General features: G+C 58.7%; 1 protein-coding gene across 2 annotated transcripts in view; it reads right to left on the bottom strand.

Annotated features, from left to right (window-relative positions):
• The window catches only part of KIAA0930 (KIAA0930 ortholog), a 43728-nt gene continuing 26360 nt past the window's right edge, over positions 1-17368 (bottom strand). Inside the window, exons 1-10 of one of the 2 annotated variants that reach the window (XM_030815385.1) lie at positions 16143-16497; positions 15834-15985; positions 9898-10017; positions 9735-9812; positions 9339-9440; positions 7990-8130; positions 7136-7330; positions 4032-4194; positions 1960-2118; positions 1-1382 (exon numbers count right to left, since the gene is read on the bottom strand). In XM_030815385.1, the coding sequence (XP_030671245.1) occupies positions 1342-1382; positions 1960-2118; positions 4032-4194; positions 7136-7330; positions 7990-8130; positions 9339-9440; positions 9735-9812; positions 9898-10017; positions 15834-15985; positions 16143-16395 (1404 nt within the window). In that variant the 5' untranslated portion in view covers positions 16396-16497 and the 3' untranslated portion in view covers positions 1-1341. Of the gene's footprint in view, positions 1383-1959; positions 2119-4031; positions 4195-7135; positions 7331-7989; positions 8131-9338; positions 9441-9734; positions 9813-9897; positions 10018-15833; positions 15986-16142; positions 16498-17368 lie in introns of those variants that run through there. The other variant, XM_030815386.1, reaches the window with a different exon arrangement.

Here is a 17368-nt window from a genome sequence, read left to right as displayed (position 1 = left end):
TGAAATGCAATAGCTCGCTTTTAATAATAACATACAAAAGTCTGGAGAAAGCCCCAAAGTAGTCCCCTGTTCCCGGAGCCCAAAGAATAATCAGGTGGGAGAACAAGCCCCTCCTCTTCCTTTTCCCCCACAGAGAAGATCCCTAAACACATGACTGGAACCCCTCAAATATTCCTGGGAACTTCACACAAAAGCACATAGCAACACAGAGACCCAGCTTCCAGTTTACTCCCAGCTGGGGAGGGGACAGGTCTGCTCTCGGGGAGGGTACCGTGCATCCTTGCAGATGGAAACGCCTTCATGCTGGACCAGGCCGAGGGCAGGCCTGGGGGCTGAGCAGCTGCTCACACGAACCGATGGGGGTGCCCATGTGAGCCTCTGAGCAACTCCTCTGCCTCAGTGAGCTGGTCTGAGATGGGACCAGCACACGCCGTCAAAGGAAGTGAGCTCTAGGAAACCAGGGAAGATGAAGAGACACCCCCGTCCCCAAAAGACAGGGTCCCACCTAGAACCTTCCCGGGAGGATGCCAGCCCCACCCCACGGCAGACACCCTTTGGCAGATGTCCTGTTCTGCCTGGCTACCGAGGCCTCCCGACTACCCTCAGAATCCAAATTCTGGAGGTCCCTCCGTCCAAGGCCCAGCGTGGGATGTCCCAGGTTGGAGGTGTTGGCGGTGTTCTTTGGCTGGAAGCAAAAGGCCGTTCTGGCGGGATCAGGGCCGTCTGCTCAGCTGGAGGCCTTTCTGGAACTGGGCGTGGGTGAGGTATTCCCAGCCCAGGGCAAAGCCATCAAACTTCTTGTGTTCCCATCTCCTATTAGAACAAAGTGGTAAACTGGGGAGGATGAGCTGGGACTGACTCGGGTGCTGAAGTTCATCCGCACGGCATTCCAGAATCTTCCACCGGCTTTCCTCAAGAAGGTGTGGACAGTCTGATGCGCTGAGTGCCCTGGCTGGGTGGTTCCGCCTTCCGCTGGGGGGATGTGAACATAGATGCGCTGGTCTGGCCCCGCTCTGGGCATCAGCTGCTCCTCCCGCTCTCTCTCATGGCCGCTCAGCATCTCGACTCCTCTTTGGGTGCAGAGGGCTCTCCAGAGATGGGTGGGGGGCGATGGGCAGGGGGCACAGGGCGGAGCAGAGCCAGCAGGGGAGGGAAGAGGCACTTCAGTTTGGGCTGGTGTTCGTGGAGTCGGCCCTGGCCCCGGGAGTCGAGTGGCCTCGCCTGGCTGCGGCTCCAGCACTGGCGTGTCACAGAAGACCCCGGTGGCGGTGGACAGGTAGGCACTTGGCAGCACTCCCAGGGCTGGGCCCGGCCGGGGCTCTGCGCAGGCTCCGCACGCGGCTAGGTCATCAGGATGGGCTTCTGCCGAACTTCCAGGATGTCTAGGGCCGGCAGGAGGGAAGCGGGTGAGACAGTAACCCTCCACAGCGGTGAGTGCTATGGCCACGGCATTGCCACTTCTGAAGGAAGCCCGCCTCAGCCACTCATGCATCTCCTCTCCAGGCCTCACAGACTGCAGAGGAGACGTGTCTCCACCATCCCTACCCCACAAGACTGGGAAGTGGGCTCGCGGCAACGGCACACCCTGCAGGGCCTCAGGTACGAGCTGGTGTGGGGGCCAGAGCCACCGCCTGTCACAGCTGCTGCAGGCCTGGGTCGGCGAGGTGGCCTGAGAGCCTCCCCCTCGCCCGTGAGTAACACACACCCGGGCATCTGTGGCCACTCAAGAGGGGACAGCAGGTGCGCCAGAAAGGTGAACAAAGGGAGGACTTCAGCTCTGGGAAAGCTACGGCTCCACCCAAAGTCTGAGACAAAGAGGCCAAGAGCCCTGCAAAGAAACCCAACCAACCGACAGGACGGGGCGGGATGACTGCGGGTGCCTCGCAAGTACCAAGGCGCCCTGGAGGCAGAGCGGGCTGTGAGGAGGTGCGGCTGCTTCCCCACATCAGCCAGCATTACCTGTTAAAATCCGATGCAGCGGCAAAGTGACGTAGGTTAAGTGTGCATAGAGAAGGAAGTTGCCATCTGCTCTGTTCAGCTTCAGCCAGGACCCGACCAGGGACCGTCCTGTGCCCGACAGGGACCGAGACCGCAGGTTGGTTGCATTGTGCAGATCGGCTGGAGGAAAGAAGGCCAGGTCAAGGCCCACAGCATGGGACGCAGGGGGAGCAGCAGGAGGCCAGCTGCCAGTCCAGGCTGAGGCCACACTCTGCTGAGGCCGGGACGCTCCTTACCAACACCCCCACACCAGCACCCATGCACTCCAGAGCTGCTGCCTCCTCGCCTATGACACCCCTCCGGGCTTCCTCTGGCCCAGACCCAGGCCTCCACCTCCAGGAAGACTTCTTTGGGCACCCCCTCAACTCTCCCTTCTCTGTCTCAAGCTCAGTCTCCCCCCGGGGGTCTGGCACACACAGTGTGTAATTCTCTGCTTCCGCGGGCCCTGTCCCTGGAACTGGGCACCGCCACCTGCAGAGCATGGGAGCAGCAAGGTTGAGCCGACCTGCACCGTCACCCAGTCTTGCGGTCCAGGCTGGGGGAACCTGCCCCACAGAGGCAGACTAGGGCAGTGATCAGTACTTCTTACTGATTCGGGAACGGGCCCAGGTGGGGAAGGGGCTTGCCCAAGTTCACACAAGAGCAGGTCGAGGCCAGTGCTGGAGTCCCTGACCTGGGCCAGGGCCTTGAGCAGGTGGGACCCCTGCTTCTTGGTCCCAGTGGTCAGGACAGACTGCCATCTCTTCTGATCAGTGCTGCAGCCCCAGCTCCCTGCTGGGGGAGGTGCTCGGTGGGAGTTGTCAGCGAATCTTTCACGTCTTTTTTTTTTTTTTTTTTTTTTTTAGATGCAATCTCACTCTTGCCCAGGCTCGAGTGCAGTGGCATGATCTCGGCTCACCGCAACCTCTGCCTCCCAGGTTCAAGAGATTCTCCTGCCTCAGCCTCCCAAGTAGCTGGGATTATAGACGCCCACCACCATGCCTGGCTTATTTTTTTGTATTTTTAGTAGAGACGGGGTTTCACCATGTTGGCCAGGTTGGTCTCGAACTCCTGACCTCAGGTGATCCACCCACCTTGGCCTTGCTAACTGCTGGGATTACAGGCGTGAGCCACTGTGCCTGGCCAATCCTTCGCTTCCATACACTCAACAGACACACACACAGTGCAGAGCCAGGCGCCCCCTGGGTCCTGAGGATGACAGTGAGGAAGGCACGTGGTCCATGCCAGCAGAGCATGGCAGAACCTCCCAACCTGTGTGTGACGGCCACCCCTGTCCCCAAGGAGCCATTTCCCACAGGGACTGCTGAATGGCATTTTAAATAAGCTAATCTGACTGTGTCACTCCCTTGCATAAAACCCCTCAGAGGCCTCCCTGGGGACTCTGGGAAACGACTCCTGTATTCTGGAAGGTCACTGAGCGAGGACAGGGAGCAGGCACAGGTGCTCAGGAGAGAGTGCAGACTGCGCCTAGGCAGGACTAAGGGGCATGGGAACACCCAGATACAGACACCCGGAGTCCAGGGGACAGGGGCACAGGGAGGCCAGGGGTAGGCTGCACGAGGTGGCGACTCTGTCAGCAAAGAGCACATGGTCCTGGGAGGCTGCACAGAGCCAGGAGGGCCAGGCCTCACCCTGAGGGCGAGCTGGCCCAAGGCAGCACAAGGGAGGGGAGCCCTCCTCTCTCCCTCCACACCCCGTGTGTGCGGAGCCATCAGATCACCCATCCACTTTCTTCCTTAAGCTGAAAGGCCCTAGAAAGGTGGGAAATCCCCTGAAACTGACCAACTGCTGCACACCTGTGCTCCAAGCACTCTGCCAAGGAGACGCCTGAGCCCACCAGGACAGGACCCCCGGAAGCAGCCATTTCTGTCTGTCCCCAGCTCTATCCTCAGCTCCTGGAGGGCTGCCTGGCACATGGCACCCACTCTCTAAGTGTTGCTGAATGAACAAATGAATGAATGAATGAATGACTGGTCTGGATCAAGAGGAGACTGAAGGGCGCGGGGGCCCTAGGGCACGGAGTGGGGGGTCACCTCCACCGTCGTCCTCCCGGAAGAACTCCTCGCTGTCATTGGCCGAGTGCGACTTCTTCATCTCAGCGATCCGGTTCCGGGGCACCTTCCTCTTGAGGGATGGGGAGAAGAAGGCGGGCCGGTTGTTCCGTTCTGGGGTGGGGGGCGTGCTGAAGGAGGTCACCTGGGAACAAGCAGCCAAAGTCACCAGAGTAGCAGAACAGCCCCCTACCCAGGGGTCCCAACGCCCCTCCTCTCCCGCCCTCAAACAACCCAACACAGCCCAGGGAAGAGGCCGCTCGGCCAGGAGGACCCAGCCCCAGCCGGCCCATGCTAGGTGGGGCCTAGAGACTGGAAGATGCGTTCCAGCCCAGGGACCAGTAGGACACTTGGCCACCAGTGCTGCCCGAGGAGGGGCCAGGCTGCTGCTGCAAATGGCAGAAGACCCCCCCCTCCTCTGGGCCTCAAACAGTGGGTAGGGGGTGTTCAAGCACAAAGTAACAACAGCTGCTGATGCCGAGTGAGCACCGGCCCCAACATGGACCCACTGAGCCTCCAGCTCCGTGACACAGGGGCTAGCGTCAGCCCATCTGACAGAGGGGGAAACTAAGGCAGGGACCGAGACCCTGGCTTGCCTGTGATCACCAAGCAGGACGGCAGCAGCCCCGTCTTCTGTCCCCCAGGGCCATGCTCCTCATCCTACTTCTCAGGGCTGACGTGGCCCCATCCCTCTCATTCCTGGCACCCTTCACAGGAAATACTGTGCTAAATGGCTCTATGCCTCTGTCTTTTCCCCACTTCCAACCACGTTTGGTTCTGTTCACCGAACATTCACACCCACTCAGGGCCAGGCAGGCACAGCACTAAGGACAGACAGGCACACTGCAGGTCCCTGCCCTCAAGGAGCTCACAGTCTGCTGGGGTGACAGACTCAGAGTGACAACCATAGACAGCATGCTGGCTGTGGAGACAGAAAGAGAAGCACAGGATACACGAAGCACAGAGGCAAAAGGGATCCACAGCCTGGGAAATCAGGGAAGGCTTCCTGGAGGAGACGCCGCTGGAGCTGGGTCTTGAAGGACGAGTAGGAGTTCGCCAGGTGAAGAAGGGGGGGAAGGGCGTTCCAGCCAGAGGGAACTTGGCCCATCTCCTCCCTCCTCCCCATGCCAACAATAATCTGAGGAGCAGGATGAGCTGGGACTGAGACTTCGGGAGCCCCGTCAGCCTCCTCGTCACGGCTCCGACATCCACCAAAGTCCTGGCAGCTGCTGGGCTCCAGACGGTGTTCCCACAAGCCGGGGAAGGTTTTTAAAAGATAAAAGAAACAAACAGCAGCAACCACAATACACAGAGTCGGCATGTGTCACACACTGGCTCCAGACGACCCCGCCGGAGAAGGAGACAGGTAATAGCAGGCGCACAGGTGGCAGTCCCCAGGGGCCAGCCCTGCTGCTGACCCTATGTGACCCTAGCACGCCCCTCCCCCGAACCCCAGGGCTGCCCAGCTGCTAAGGCACCAGGGACTTTCACACCCCTCACAGCCACTCCCACTGGACAGATGGGAAAACCAAGGCTCAGGCAGGTCTAGTGACCTGTGGTCACTCAGTCGTCAGGCTGTGGCTGGAGGTGGCACCCGGGTTTGTCCAGCCCAGAGCTCAGGTCACATCTTCGTAAGGACTTTCACACACACATTTTGTCAGAGTCCCAGGGGGTAATTTAGGACCAGGGAGAAGAACCAGGCCCTTTATCTCGGAAACAAACTCAGAAATATAAACCACCTCATTCCAAAGACAAGAGAGGCCCCTGCCTGGAATTCTCACCCATCTTTGCAAAAAATAGCACTTGCTGTCTTTGGCTTGCAAAACACATTCATTGCAGAAGATACCTCCCCCCGCAAAAAAGATATACAGAAGAGAAAGAAAACCAACATCTGACCACCTGGAGATATGCATGGTTCAGATCTTTCTCCAAAGTATAACAAACGCACACTCCCTCATCTCAGGCATGCCTGCGGTAATGCATCGTTTACATTCCCGTGCATCTGCTTTCCAAGTAGGTCAACAGCAACTAGGGCAGCTGCCACCTGGGAATCCTCCTGAGGGCCAAGCCCCGGATTCCTCAGAGCCTCCCAAATACTGAAGGGGCAGGTATCCTCGTGCCCTGTTTCTAGATGAGAACACCAAGGCTTGGAGAGGAAAAGAGACACACCCAAGGTTACGAGAGCAGCAGAGCAGGACTCTGGCTGTGGGTGGCGTCTCTCCTGGACAACGGCCGGGCAAGACTGCCCCTGGACCTGTGCCAAGGGCGCCCCCCTGCCCAGCACACCTGTCCTCTTCCAAGAACTACAGCTCTGGGCAACCCCTCTGGAAGAACCAGGCAGAGCAAAGCAGCCAGTGGGCTGGAGACCTTCTCCTGTCTGTACCCCACCAAAGGCTTCTGGGAACAAAGCTGCTGCTGACCTCAGCCTCCCACCCTGGGGAAGGAGAGTGGCCTAGACAGAGCAGGGCCCCAAGCCCAGTGCTATCCCAGAGACCTTGTGACCTGGGGCAAGCTGGCAAGTCTGGTTTCGAGGTGTGCGAGGCAGGAACGCCTCTCCTGCAGCAGTGCCTCGTACAAACCGCGGGGCAAAGAGCTGGATGGTCTAGGCCTCTGCATGCTCTGGCTGACCCTCAGTCACCATCATCCCCATCTGACTCACCGGGGAAGGCTGGCCATGTGCCCACGCTCACCCAGCAGGTCCACCCAGGCAGGCGCCAGGGCCGGGCCTGGGTCCCCAGCCAGTCTCTTCTGCCCACTGGCCCTGTGGACTCAGCCTGGCTTTGTGGCATCTCAGGGAGGCAGAAAGAGCTCTGGCCCAACACCAGCCTGCGGTGTGACCTTGGCCAGGCACAGCCCTCCAGGTCTGCAAGGCAGGAACGCCTCCCCTGCAGCAGCGCCTCCTACAAACCGCTGGGCAAAGAGAAGGGCTGGGTGGTCCGGGCCTCCGCACGCTCGGCACCTCGGCCTGCGCACTGGTGGTTGGGGATGACAACACCTATGTCCCCAGGGGGCCGTGAGCACGGGGGAGACAGTGGATAGTGAACCCGAGGGACGGGAGCCCCCGCCCCCAGCCGTGCAGCCCTTACCCGCTCGTGCATGGGCGAAGCTGGGCTGGAGTCCTCTTCAGTCCCACAGGGGGACGTGTCACCTGTGGACACTCGGCTGACCGCCATCTCGGCGTGGCCCTTGCCCTGGGGGCCCTTCATGCGTACAAACTCCATGTTGCTGTACTTGTAGAAGCCAAACGACATCTTCTGTGCCATGCGGGCGGCCACGCTCACCTGGGGGCCGGTGTGGGGCAGCCTGAGTCAGGGAGGTGGCGATGGCTCCATGGGGCCCCTCCCCAGGACATGAACAGCCAGGGTGACCATCCCTCGAGGAGCGGGGGCTGCCCGGGAGGGAGGGTTTGAGCCGGCAGGCGGGGCAGCTGGAATGGACCCATATCCCTGCCTGGTGCCCCTCCTGGTGCCCCTCCCACCGCCCCATGAACCACGGACCAGGCTGAGGACAGGGCCCCAGGCTGGCAGTGAGGCTGGCTGCGGATGGTGCCCGCTGGGGGAGAGCGGCCTGCCCACATCTGCTTGCTTAGTTGGGGCGACTCGGAGCGCTCCCAGGGCCAGTCGCAGGAAGCAAGTGGCCGTGAGGAGGGGACAGCGACACCATCAGCCGTCACTTCCCAGGTAACTAGAGACTGAGGAGGGAGTCCCCGCTCACATTTCAGATGAAGGCAAGTGGCCCGCATGGGCCGAGGCCAACCATGAAGAATGACGTTAAGAGGGCCAGGGAGCGCCTAGAGGGAGCCCGGAAGGGCTGCAGGTAGCCCTGGCGGCTGCTACCACGCATAAGCAGGCTGGGAGGCCCCACGGTATGGACCAAGGTGGGCTGTGGAGCCGCCGTCCCCGGGCCCAGAAGAACACCCGTGAGGCCGCCCCGCACTCACCCGGTTGTCGTACACCTTCTTGAGCGCCTCGTAGCGGATGGAGCCCTGAAAGATGACCCCCTGGAACGTGTTGGTTTTGTCACTGGCCACCAGCTCCACGCAGACCATCTCTCCTTCCCCCACAGTCATGTCGCTGAACACCTGGGCCAGGGCACAAAGAGACAGGAACGTGACCATCAGCTCCCACCGCCCACACCACAGACTGGCCCAACTGGCAGGGAGGGCTGCTCAGAAAACCCCATTGTGGCTGTCACACACTCCTGTGGCCCCATGCCCTCCAAGCCCCACAGGACAGGAACAGCCTCACATTGGGGCAGGGGCTGAGCAGCAGGAGAGGACAGGGACCCTTACGGAGACTCTGGGACTGGCAGAAGACGCACGCCCTCATCACGGTTCACCAGCACCGTCGGCCACCGTCTGGGCCCCTCCCCACCGCCTAGGGGTGCCCAGCCCTGCCTGCCACATCTTCGAGGCTCCTGTGTGGCCAAAGGCTCAGTGTGGTGGCAGGGTGACTGCCCACCTGGGGTGACAACACCAGACTAAGGTGCCACAGGCCTCATCCTGCCACCTTCCCGAGTCATTGCTCCCAGGGCCTGGTGCACAGACTGTGAGCTCCAAGGTCACAAAGACTTAGATGCAAATCTCAGCTCTGCCACGCAGGAGCTACGTGTGCCTGGGGAGGGGACATGACCTCCCTGAACCTGGGATCTTCCTGCAGACGCGCACGCCCTCCTCCTAAGTCCTCAGGGCCCTGAGTGCCTTGGATGCGCACAAGGACCCCGACCAGGGCCTCAACAGAGGAGAGACACGAGTGGGCAGAGCAGGGAGTGAGCTGCGACCGGCTCCCTCCCCGCCCTCCCAGTGCTCTGTGTTTCTCGGTGAGTCTCCTGCCCAAGCCCATTTCCCAAACCTTAAAACAAAGGCTTGGCCCAGATAACTCCGGAAACCCCATCCCTCTTTGACATCCTAGGATTCCAAGTCAGTGCAGGTGTGGGGGCGCTTATCATTTACTAGCATTAATAATGGCTCCTCCCGCCCGGGCAGTGCTTCTTGCGAGAGTTTACGAGGCATCCTCCCACCCAGGAGCCTTTTAGTCTTCAGCCCTGACGGTGAGCAGGACAGATGGTCATGACACTGATTTTACAGAGGAGGAAACGGAGGCTGCGCCGGGGGAATTCACCTGCCCACAAGCAAACGCTGGGAAGACCGCGAGCCTCAGCCGCAGCCGGACTCTTCCCGGCTCCAAGCCGCCCACGCCTTTCTGCAAGGCTAAGGCCCGGGGGAGAAGCGCCTAACACCCATCTCACGAGAAGGGGAAGCTACAGAGAGAGGCCCTGTGCAGAGCTCACCTCCTCGAAGCTGTCAATCATGAAGAAGATGTTGGGGTAGCTGATCTTGGACTCCTCCCCCTTGCTGTCCATGGGGTGTTTACTGGGGGACGCGAACACTTGCTGGAAGAAAGCAGATTTGGAGGACAAGTGAGGCCCCACCCAGCACACAGGCCCAGAGCCAGTCCAAAGCCAGAGACCTACCCGGAGATGTGGGGGATAAGCTGGTTCTGTGCTCCTCGAATGGGATACAGGATCCCAGGAGCTGAGCGGATTTCTGGAGTCAGACCCCTCACCTCGGGGGCAGAGAAGTAAGCAGGAGGACTTGTCTCTCTCAAATGCTGGGCAGCCAGAGGTCTGCCACGCCCAGGCTGAACTGGCAGTTAGGAGGCTGGGGGCTCTGGCGCCAGGGCTCACCTGAGATTTCTTCTTATGGATGTGAATGTCCCCGCCGTCAGCACGTGTGCACACCGCACAGGTCACCATGTAGTCCAGCTGGAAGAGAGCACGGGTCAGCGTGCAGGGAGGGGTCAGCCGTCCCTCGGGGCCAATCCGCAGCCCCACCCATCCCACCCCATACCTTCTGCAGGATGAGATTCAGGCAGACGCTCTCCTCCCAGTCGATGTCAGGGTCTCCCAGGCCTGGCAGCTTCTTGGAGTCCCGCCGGTACACCTCCACCTCCACCTCGGGCTCAGCTGCCTGCGAGGCCCAAAGCAGAAGTGAGTGCTCAGGGCCCACTGTGGCACTCTTCTTCTTCCCTGACTACTATGCAGGCATTACGATGGACAAGGACTCCAATTCTTTTTTATTATTATTTTTTGAGACAGGGTCTCGCACTGCTGCCCAGGCTAGAGGGCAGTGGTGCAGTCACAGCTAACTGTAGCCTCAACCTCCTGGGCTCAAATGACCCTCCCACCTCAGCCTTCCAAGCAACAGGGACCACAGGTACATGTTACCACACCCAGCTAATCTTTAAAAATTTTTGTAGACGTGGAGTTTCGCCATGTTGTCCAGGCTAGTCTCGAACTCCTGGGCTCAGGTGATCCTCCTGCCTCGACCTCCCAAAGTGCTGGGATTACAGGTGTGAGCCACCGTGCCCAGCCAGAACTCCAATTCTTGCTCGACGGGAGATGGGACCCGGGGGCCATCCATTCTCACTGAGCCTCAGTTTCTTCATCTGTACAATGGACTAAGGGCGTCTTCCCCTCAAAGCTGTCATAATGATTTAAAGAGCTAATATTTGCTAAGTGGCATCAATGATAATAGTGACACCTACTGAGGTCTTCGTGGACGGCGGGGTCTGGGCTACACATTTTACAAATTATTAATCCTTTTTTTTTTTTTTTTTTTTGAGACAGAGTCTCGCTCTGTCGCCCAGGCTGGAGTGCAGTGGCGCAATCTCAGCTCACTGCAAGCTCCGCCTCCCGGGTTCACGCCATTCTCCTGCCTCAGCCTCTCCGAGTAGCTGGGACTATAGGCGCCCGCCACCACGCCCGGCTAATTTTTTTGTATTTTTAGTAGAGACGGGGTTTCACCATGGTCTCGATCTCCTGACCTCGTGATCCGCCCGCCTCGGCCTCCCAAAGTGCTGGGATTACAAGCGTGAGCCACCGCGCCCGGCTATTAATCCTTTTAAAGCAACCCTGCAATGCAGGTATCATTAGCCCCATTTTAACAGATCAGAGTCAAATTTACTAAAGATCAATAATAAATACATATCAGAGAGAAACCAAAGCATGTCTACACCTCTCCTGGGAGACTGGCTTTCAATTTTTTATTTTTTTTTGAGACAGAATCTCACTCCATCTGTCACCCAGGCTACAGTGCAACACGTCTTGGCTCACTGCAATCTCCGCCTCCTGGATTCAAGTGATTCTCCTGCCTCAGCCTCCTGAGTAGCTGGGATTACAGGCACGTGCCACCACACCTGTCTACTTTTTGTATTTTTGGTAGAGACAGGGTTTCACCATGTTGGCCAGGCTGGTCTCGAACTCCTCACCTCAGGTCATCTGCCCGCGTCGGCCTCCCAAAGTGCTGGGATTACAAGCATGGGCCACCATGCCTGGCCTCAATTTATGTATTTATTTATTTTTGAGACAGAGTCTCACTCTGTCACCCGGGCTGGAGTACAGTGGCACAATCTTGGCTTACTGCAACCTCTACCTCTTGGGTTCACGTGAGTCTCCTGCCCCAGCCTCCCAAGTAGCTGGGATTACAGGTGTCTGCCACCACACCTGGTTAATTTTTTTTTTTTTTTGTATTTTTAATAGAGACGGGATTTCACCATGTTGGCCACGCTGATCTCGAACTCCTGACCTCAAGTGATCTACCCACCTCAGCCTCCCAAAGTGCAGGGATTACAGGCGTGAGCCACTGAGCCCAGCCTGGCTTTCAATTTTGAAGCAGCTGTGCTGACTGGGGGCCTCTGGTCCTGGTCCTGGGTGCTCTCACTGACTCAGGCTCTGAGGGGCTGGGCACTGCTGGGCCCTCTTGCAGGTGCACAGGCCTGTGCACCCCCCCCAGGGGCAGAGCTCGGATCTATGGAAAGAGGTGCAGGAGTCCAACCTTGCCTAGGAGTGAGAAACAGACGTCCCCGGGTCGGGGGGCCTCCGACTTCCACCGCCTGTATGGTTCTGCAGTCACCCCGAGCCCCTGAGCTGAGAGTCCTGGGGTTCACAAGACTCTGCTGTTCCTCCTGGTCTCACTTCATTGACCTGTTCATTTGCTTTTGCTCAGCAAAGCGCTGTGGACTCAGTGAATGAAAGGCTCATGGGCACGATCACACGGCTGTTCAGGGCAGCATCACAGCACAGGCAGGCGAAAGAGCAGGTTCCCCATCAGAAAGGTGCCCTTGTGCGCACCAAAGCCAGGCCCAAGAGAACACTGGGAGCTGCCCGGTACCCACTGACAGGAGGGTGGCCAGGCCGCCATGGTACACTCCGCAGGCATTACCCAGCAGTGAGACCAGATTACAACCACCTGTGTCAACAGGCATGACTCACAAACATGACACGGGGAGAAAGAAGCCTGAAACAGCATATACTGCCCGATTCCAATGTACGAGCTGGGAGAACAGGCAGAACCCGCCAACTCCACACACATGAGCTATGAGAACAGGCAGAACCACCGACTCCACACACAGGAGCTGTGAGAACAGGCAGAACCCGCCCGGGAAGTGTGAGGAGGCAGAGCAGCAGCTGCCCAGGGGGAGGGTGAGCCCTGGGGTGGGGTGAAGGGGCCTCGGCGTTCTCATCACACTCTGTATCTGGGGGCTGGTGAAACCAGGTGTTCAGTCTAAGAAAAATCAAGCTGTGTACACGTCTTTGTTTTTCTGTATAGATGTTATATTGAAAACAATCTACCAAAAAGGAAAAAGTGAGACTGGGGACAGGGCTTCACCGCTGGCAAGCTGTGTGACCCCAGGAAGTTTCCTTCCCGTCTCTGAGCTTTGGTTTTCTGAGTGGGTGTGAAGATGATCTGCACCTTAGGATCCTGAGGTGTCATGTGACCATGATACAGGGCTCGGGCCACCAGCGCAGAGCCAGCAGCACACAGAGCCAGGTCCCCCTCCTGCCAAAGGCACACAATGGGCTGCCCAGGAACACGGATTGTTTTGTCCAGGGCTGGAGGAAACAGAGGGCAGGGAATCCAGGACATCCCTCCCTAGGAAATGCTGGACTAGGGATGTCCCTCGGGCCCTGGAGGACTGCGGGGTTCCCAGCATCCTGTCCCCCTGACACTGCAGCTCCTGCCCATCCACCCTCCCCTGCTAGGTGCAGGAGGCCCGGCTGGTTGCTATGGCGACTGGGTACCAGTGGGATGGGCATGAGGAGGGGGCGGGAAGCAGCCAGGCTGCCGCAGAGGACTTGCAGTGCGCAGGCGCCTCTGCGGGGCCCCCACCTCCACCCAGGGCTCAGGGCTTTTGCCACGGGGGGCTCCCCGTCTCTCCATCAGTGCCTCCAGCCTGCCCCCTGCAGGCCACCCTCAGCACTGCAGCCCAGCAAGCTGGGAAAAATGCCAAGTTGGGGCGGCCCCAGGACCCACCCACCAGGCCCCGCAATCTCCATTGGCCCACTCTGGCAGATCCCATGTGGCACTCATCACACACCCTCCTGCTCTGCACTCGCTGGTCCCTCCACAGGGCGTGTCCTCAGCCCGCTGCTGCCCACTCTCTCTGTCCTACAACCCGCCCGCCAGATGTCACCTTCTGCACTCCCCCCACCACCGCCACCCTGCTCCTCTTCCCACCATCACAGCACTGATGGCTCCGTACCACTGGCTATACCGTCTGTCTGTCCGAACAGACTGAGGCCAGATAGGAGTCATTTCTGTGCTCCCAGCACTGAGTGTGGGGGGGCATCTGCACATGGCTCACAGTGGGTGTTCAATGGAACATTCTAGCATGTGAACAGCTGGACTGCCACCTGCTCCCGTGGGACTCAGGCTTCCCTCACTGACCTTGACACCGCCAAATTTTCAGCAGAGCTTGGATGTGGCCCCATCCCCTCTGCTCCAAATTCCTCAGGCCTGGATCCAGGGCTGCGCTTTCTCAGTGGATGGGCTCTCACCTTTAACTTCTCCACCCAAGACAGACCCCTCATCTGCCGTTCCTTTCTCCTCCCCCTACCCCAGCCTATCCAGGGTGCACACAACCTGTCCTCCCACCTCCCTGTCTGCCCTCTTGACCAGAGTCGTGACCTCTCTGGAATCAAAATTCAAAGTACAGCTGAGAGTGTCTCAAATGCGCCAAGTGCTCATTAGAGCCCCTGCTTGCAACAGACTCTGCCTTGGGGAAAAGACCAACATTTGGGGGTGGGGGAAAGGTTCTCTGCAACCTGAACTCCAGCAGAAGCTGAGAGGCCGGAGTGGACGGAGGCAGGGGCAGGGTCCACAGCCCTGGGATGACAGAGGGCCTGAGCCTCTGGGTTCCGGCTCCCATGGGTGAGAGGAGTGCCTCCCCCAGAACTGTGCTGAGGTTAGAGGAGCCTGTGCCCGCCATGAGGGTCACGGACAGTGAGGATCCTGAGGCACCAGCCACCTCCCTGCCAAGGGCACTCATATGGTCACGCCAACCCCAAACATCCCAGCCTCCCAGGTGTCCACAATGGGAGGGCCCTCACCTTTCGGGGCACCTGCCCTGATCCCCTTTTACTCCAGACAGGAGATGACCTGGAGTGTCATATGGTAAACCAGGGGGAAACAAGACTGGCCTTGAAAGCTGGTCTCTCAACTGCACACCCAGACAGGGCGGGCGTGGCAGCAGGTTCTAAGGAGCCCTGAGCCAGCTCCAGAAGGTTCTTAGGGATCCCATCACCAGTCAGGCCTCCTCTTCGTCCCTCCCAGAAAGCATTCCCTGCCTGCCTGAGTGTGGCTCTAGTCCCTGCACACCTGCCACTGAAACTGCTGCGCCAAGGCCGCCACCCCTCCCTGGTACCAAATCCAATGGACCCTTCAGACACTGCACCCCACTGGCTGCACCCAGGTCTCCAGACCTCTCCTCCTGGGGTGCCCTCCCCTCTCCTGGCTCTTCCCCCACCTCTCTGGCCAGTTGTTCATGGTCTCCTGCTGGTCCCTCCAAAGTGGGGCTAGCTCAGGGCTCGGGGCCAGCATGCAGGCACCCAGGCCTGTCCACTTGTAGAAAATCCATCCCGCACATGTTCAGGCTCAGAAAATGGGCCCGAGGCAAGGCCAGGCTCCAAGTAATCCCTGCATGAGCCTCTGCCAGCAAACCATGGCCCCGGAGTCACAGAGCCAGGCAGGCTGCAAGTTCCAGACCTGGCTCCACCGCCCTCTCATTTCTTGTTTTTAAAGGAAAACAAAAGCATTTCCATGTCTGGCATATGGGGTTGCTTAAACATTTTACAAACTGCAAAAGCTTGTGAAAAACAGAGAAGGAAGCATGCAAAATGTATTTTATTAGCTCCTCCCACACTTCAATTTAGTGGATGAAATATGTTAGGTGAATCACTTCATCTCTGAGCCCTCCGTTTCCTCATCTGTAAAAGGGATAAGAACACCCACCCTGTTGAGTTGTTGGGACTTCACAATGAGGCTAAGAAGAAGAGAGCTCAGCACTGTGTCCAGATGATGGCGAGGGCTCAATAAGTGGAAGGCACCGTCATCATCGCCACCGAGTCAGGTCACCCTGCCATGGCCAAGGGAGGGCGCTGGGCTCTGGAGTCCGACCTTTGCTCTACCATCTATTGACTAATTATAAGAGGCCAGCCGAGTCAGCTGTCTCTGAACCTGTTTCCTCAAAGCTACGAGGGTGACAGCAATCACTGCCCTTCAGGGTCACAGTGAAGATGAATGACAATGTGTACAGACACCCAGCACATCCAGATTTGCACATCAGACTGCCTGCACAGTTCCTGGAATACAGTAGGTGCTCAATAAATATCACTCACCCTCTGATACCCATGAGCACTGTAGGAAAGCCCACATGCACGCTGAGAGCAGACACCACAGGGATGCTTGGGGCACAGACGCAGGGGCCGGGGCCGGGGGTCACTCACCTTCCTCCCATCTGCACAGCTTTCGCTGCTGGAGTACGCCAGCTTCCGGCGCACGTAGAAAAGCATGTCGTCCTGCCGGGGAGCCCATTTCTCCATGAAGTAGGTGGAGAACATCCAAGTCCAGAAGACGATGCGGTCATCCTTGAAGCACCCTGCAGAGGGAGGCCAGACAGGAGTGAGGAAGGACGGCCACCCTGGCCCTTGCAGCATGGCCTTGGCCAAGCTGTGCCCATACCCCCACATTTCTGGCCAGAAATTTTTGAGGGCTCTGAGATGCGCTGCCCCTCCCTCACCACTCCTGACCCCCACCCATGGAGCATCCAGAGGGGCTGGAGGACACCTCCCAGGAGGCCCAGTTCCTCCACCCAGCAGCAGCCTGAGAGCCCATGCTCCCAGCCCCACAGCTGAGCCCGACTCCAGCCTGGGGATGAATCAGCAGCTTCGGAGGAAAAGGAAAATCCCGAGGAGCCAGGAACGCCACTGGCTGGCTGCTGTCTGGGCTGGAAGCCGGGAAGGCTTGGCTGGGGGGGAGCCTTTGGAGAGGCAGGGCTCTCACCAACATCTTTCACCCCCACCCACTCCCCCTGGCTGCGGCAGTCCCAACGGGAACCCGACTTAAAGGGACAGCCGCCCTCCAGCCAGCCAAGGCTGCAGGCGGGAACCGCGGGGAGACAGCACCCGCCCCACCCCTGCCCCACGTCTGCGCAGCTTCGTGCTCATCTGATCCTCAAAGGGACTTCTCCTTCTATTACAAATAGTATTTCTTTATGATAAATATTTGTAATATTTTCCTGCAAAAGAGAAAAAGCCCACAGGCTTTAGTAGGGAAGATCTGGGTTTCCGTTCCAGCGCTGCCGCTGGTGATGGGACAATGGGAGGGGGCTCTGAGCCACAGGTTCCTCAGGGCACATGCAGACAAACCGAGACCACGGGCACACAGCAGGATCAACATAGGTGGGGCTGTCCCCTCTCTAGACAGATTCAACACTTCAAAATATGCAGCCAAGCTCTCTCTTATCAACTCAGTAGATTAAACCGGGTCTGCTTCTGTTTTCTGTCTTCCTCACTGACCAGTGTGATCTAGTGCTGGTACTCGGGCTGGAAGGAACTAATCCCGACACTTAGAGATGGGGAACCTGAGGGCCAGTGGTGCCGGGAACCTCTCTCGCCCTCACAGGCAGGCCAGTGGGCCGACCAGGACTCGGCCATCAGCTGAGTCAAATGCAGAACACCCTAGCCTTGGTTGACGTCAGTCACACCACTAAGCAAAGAACCAGGACTCACAGCCAGCCCCAGCCCTCAGCCCTCTGCCCTCAGCCCAACAGTGTGTTGCTCACCCACTCCCATGCCCTGCCTGGCTCCTGGGCTCTAGGGCAGTGAGAGGGAGGAAAAGAGAAGGAGGCTTCATCGGTGAGGGTCTCGGTCAGTGAGCCTTGTCAGCCTCCAGGGGTGAGGGCCAGGAGAGCCCACGGGACTGGCAAGATCTCCCAGGTTCACAGGACCCAGGGGAAAAAAAACATGCGTGCTGTCTGCAG

This window comes from Nomascus leucogenys, chromosome 7b, assembly GCF_006542625.1.
Source record: "Nomascus leucogenys isolate Asia chromosome 7b, Asia_NLE_v1, whole genome shotgun sequence".
NCBI classification, from domain to species: Eukaryota; Metazoa; Chordata; class Mammalia; order Primates; family Hylobatidae; genus Nomascus; species Nomascus leucogenys.
This window is presented reverse-complemented; position numbering and strand designations above follow the sequence as displayed.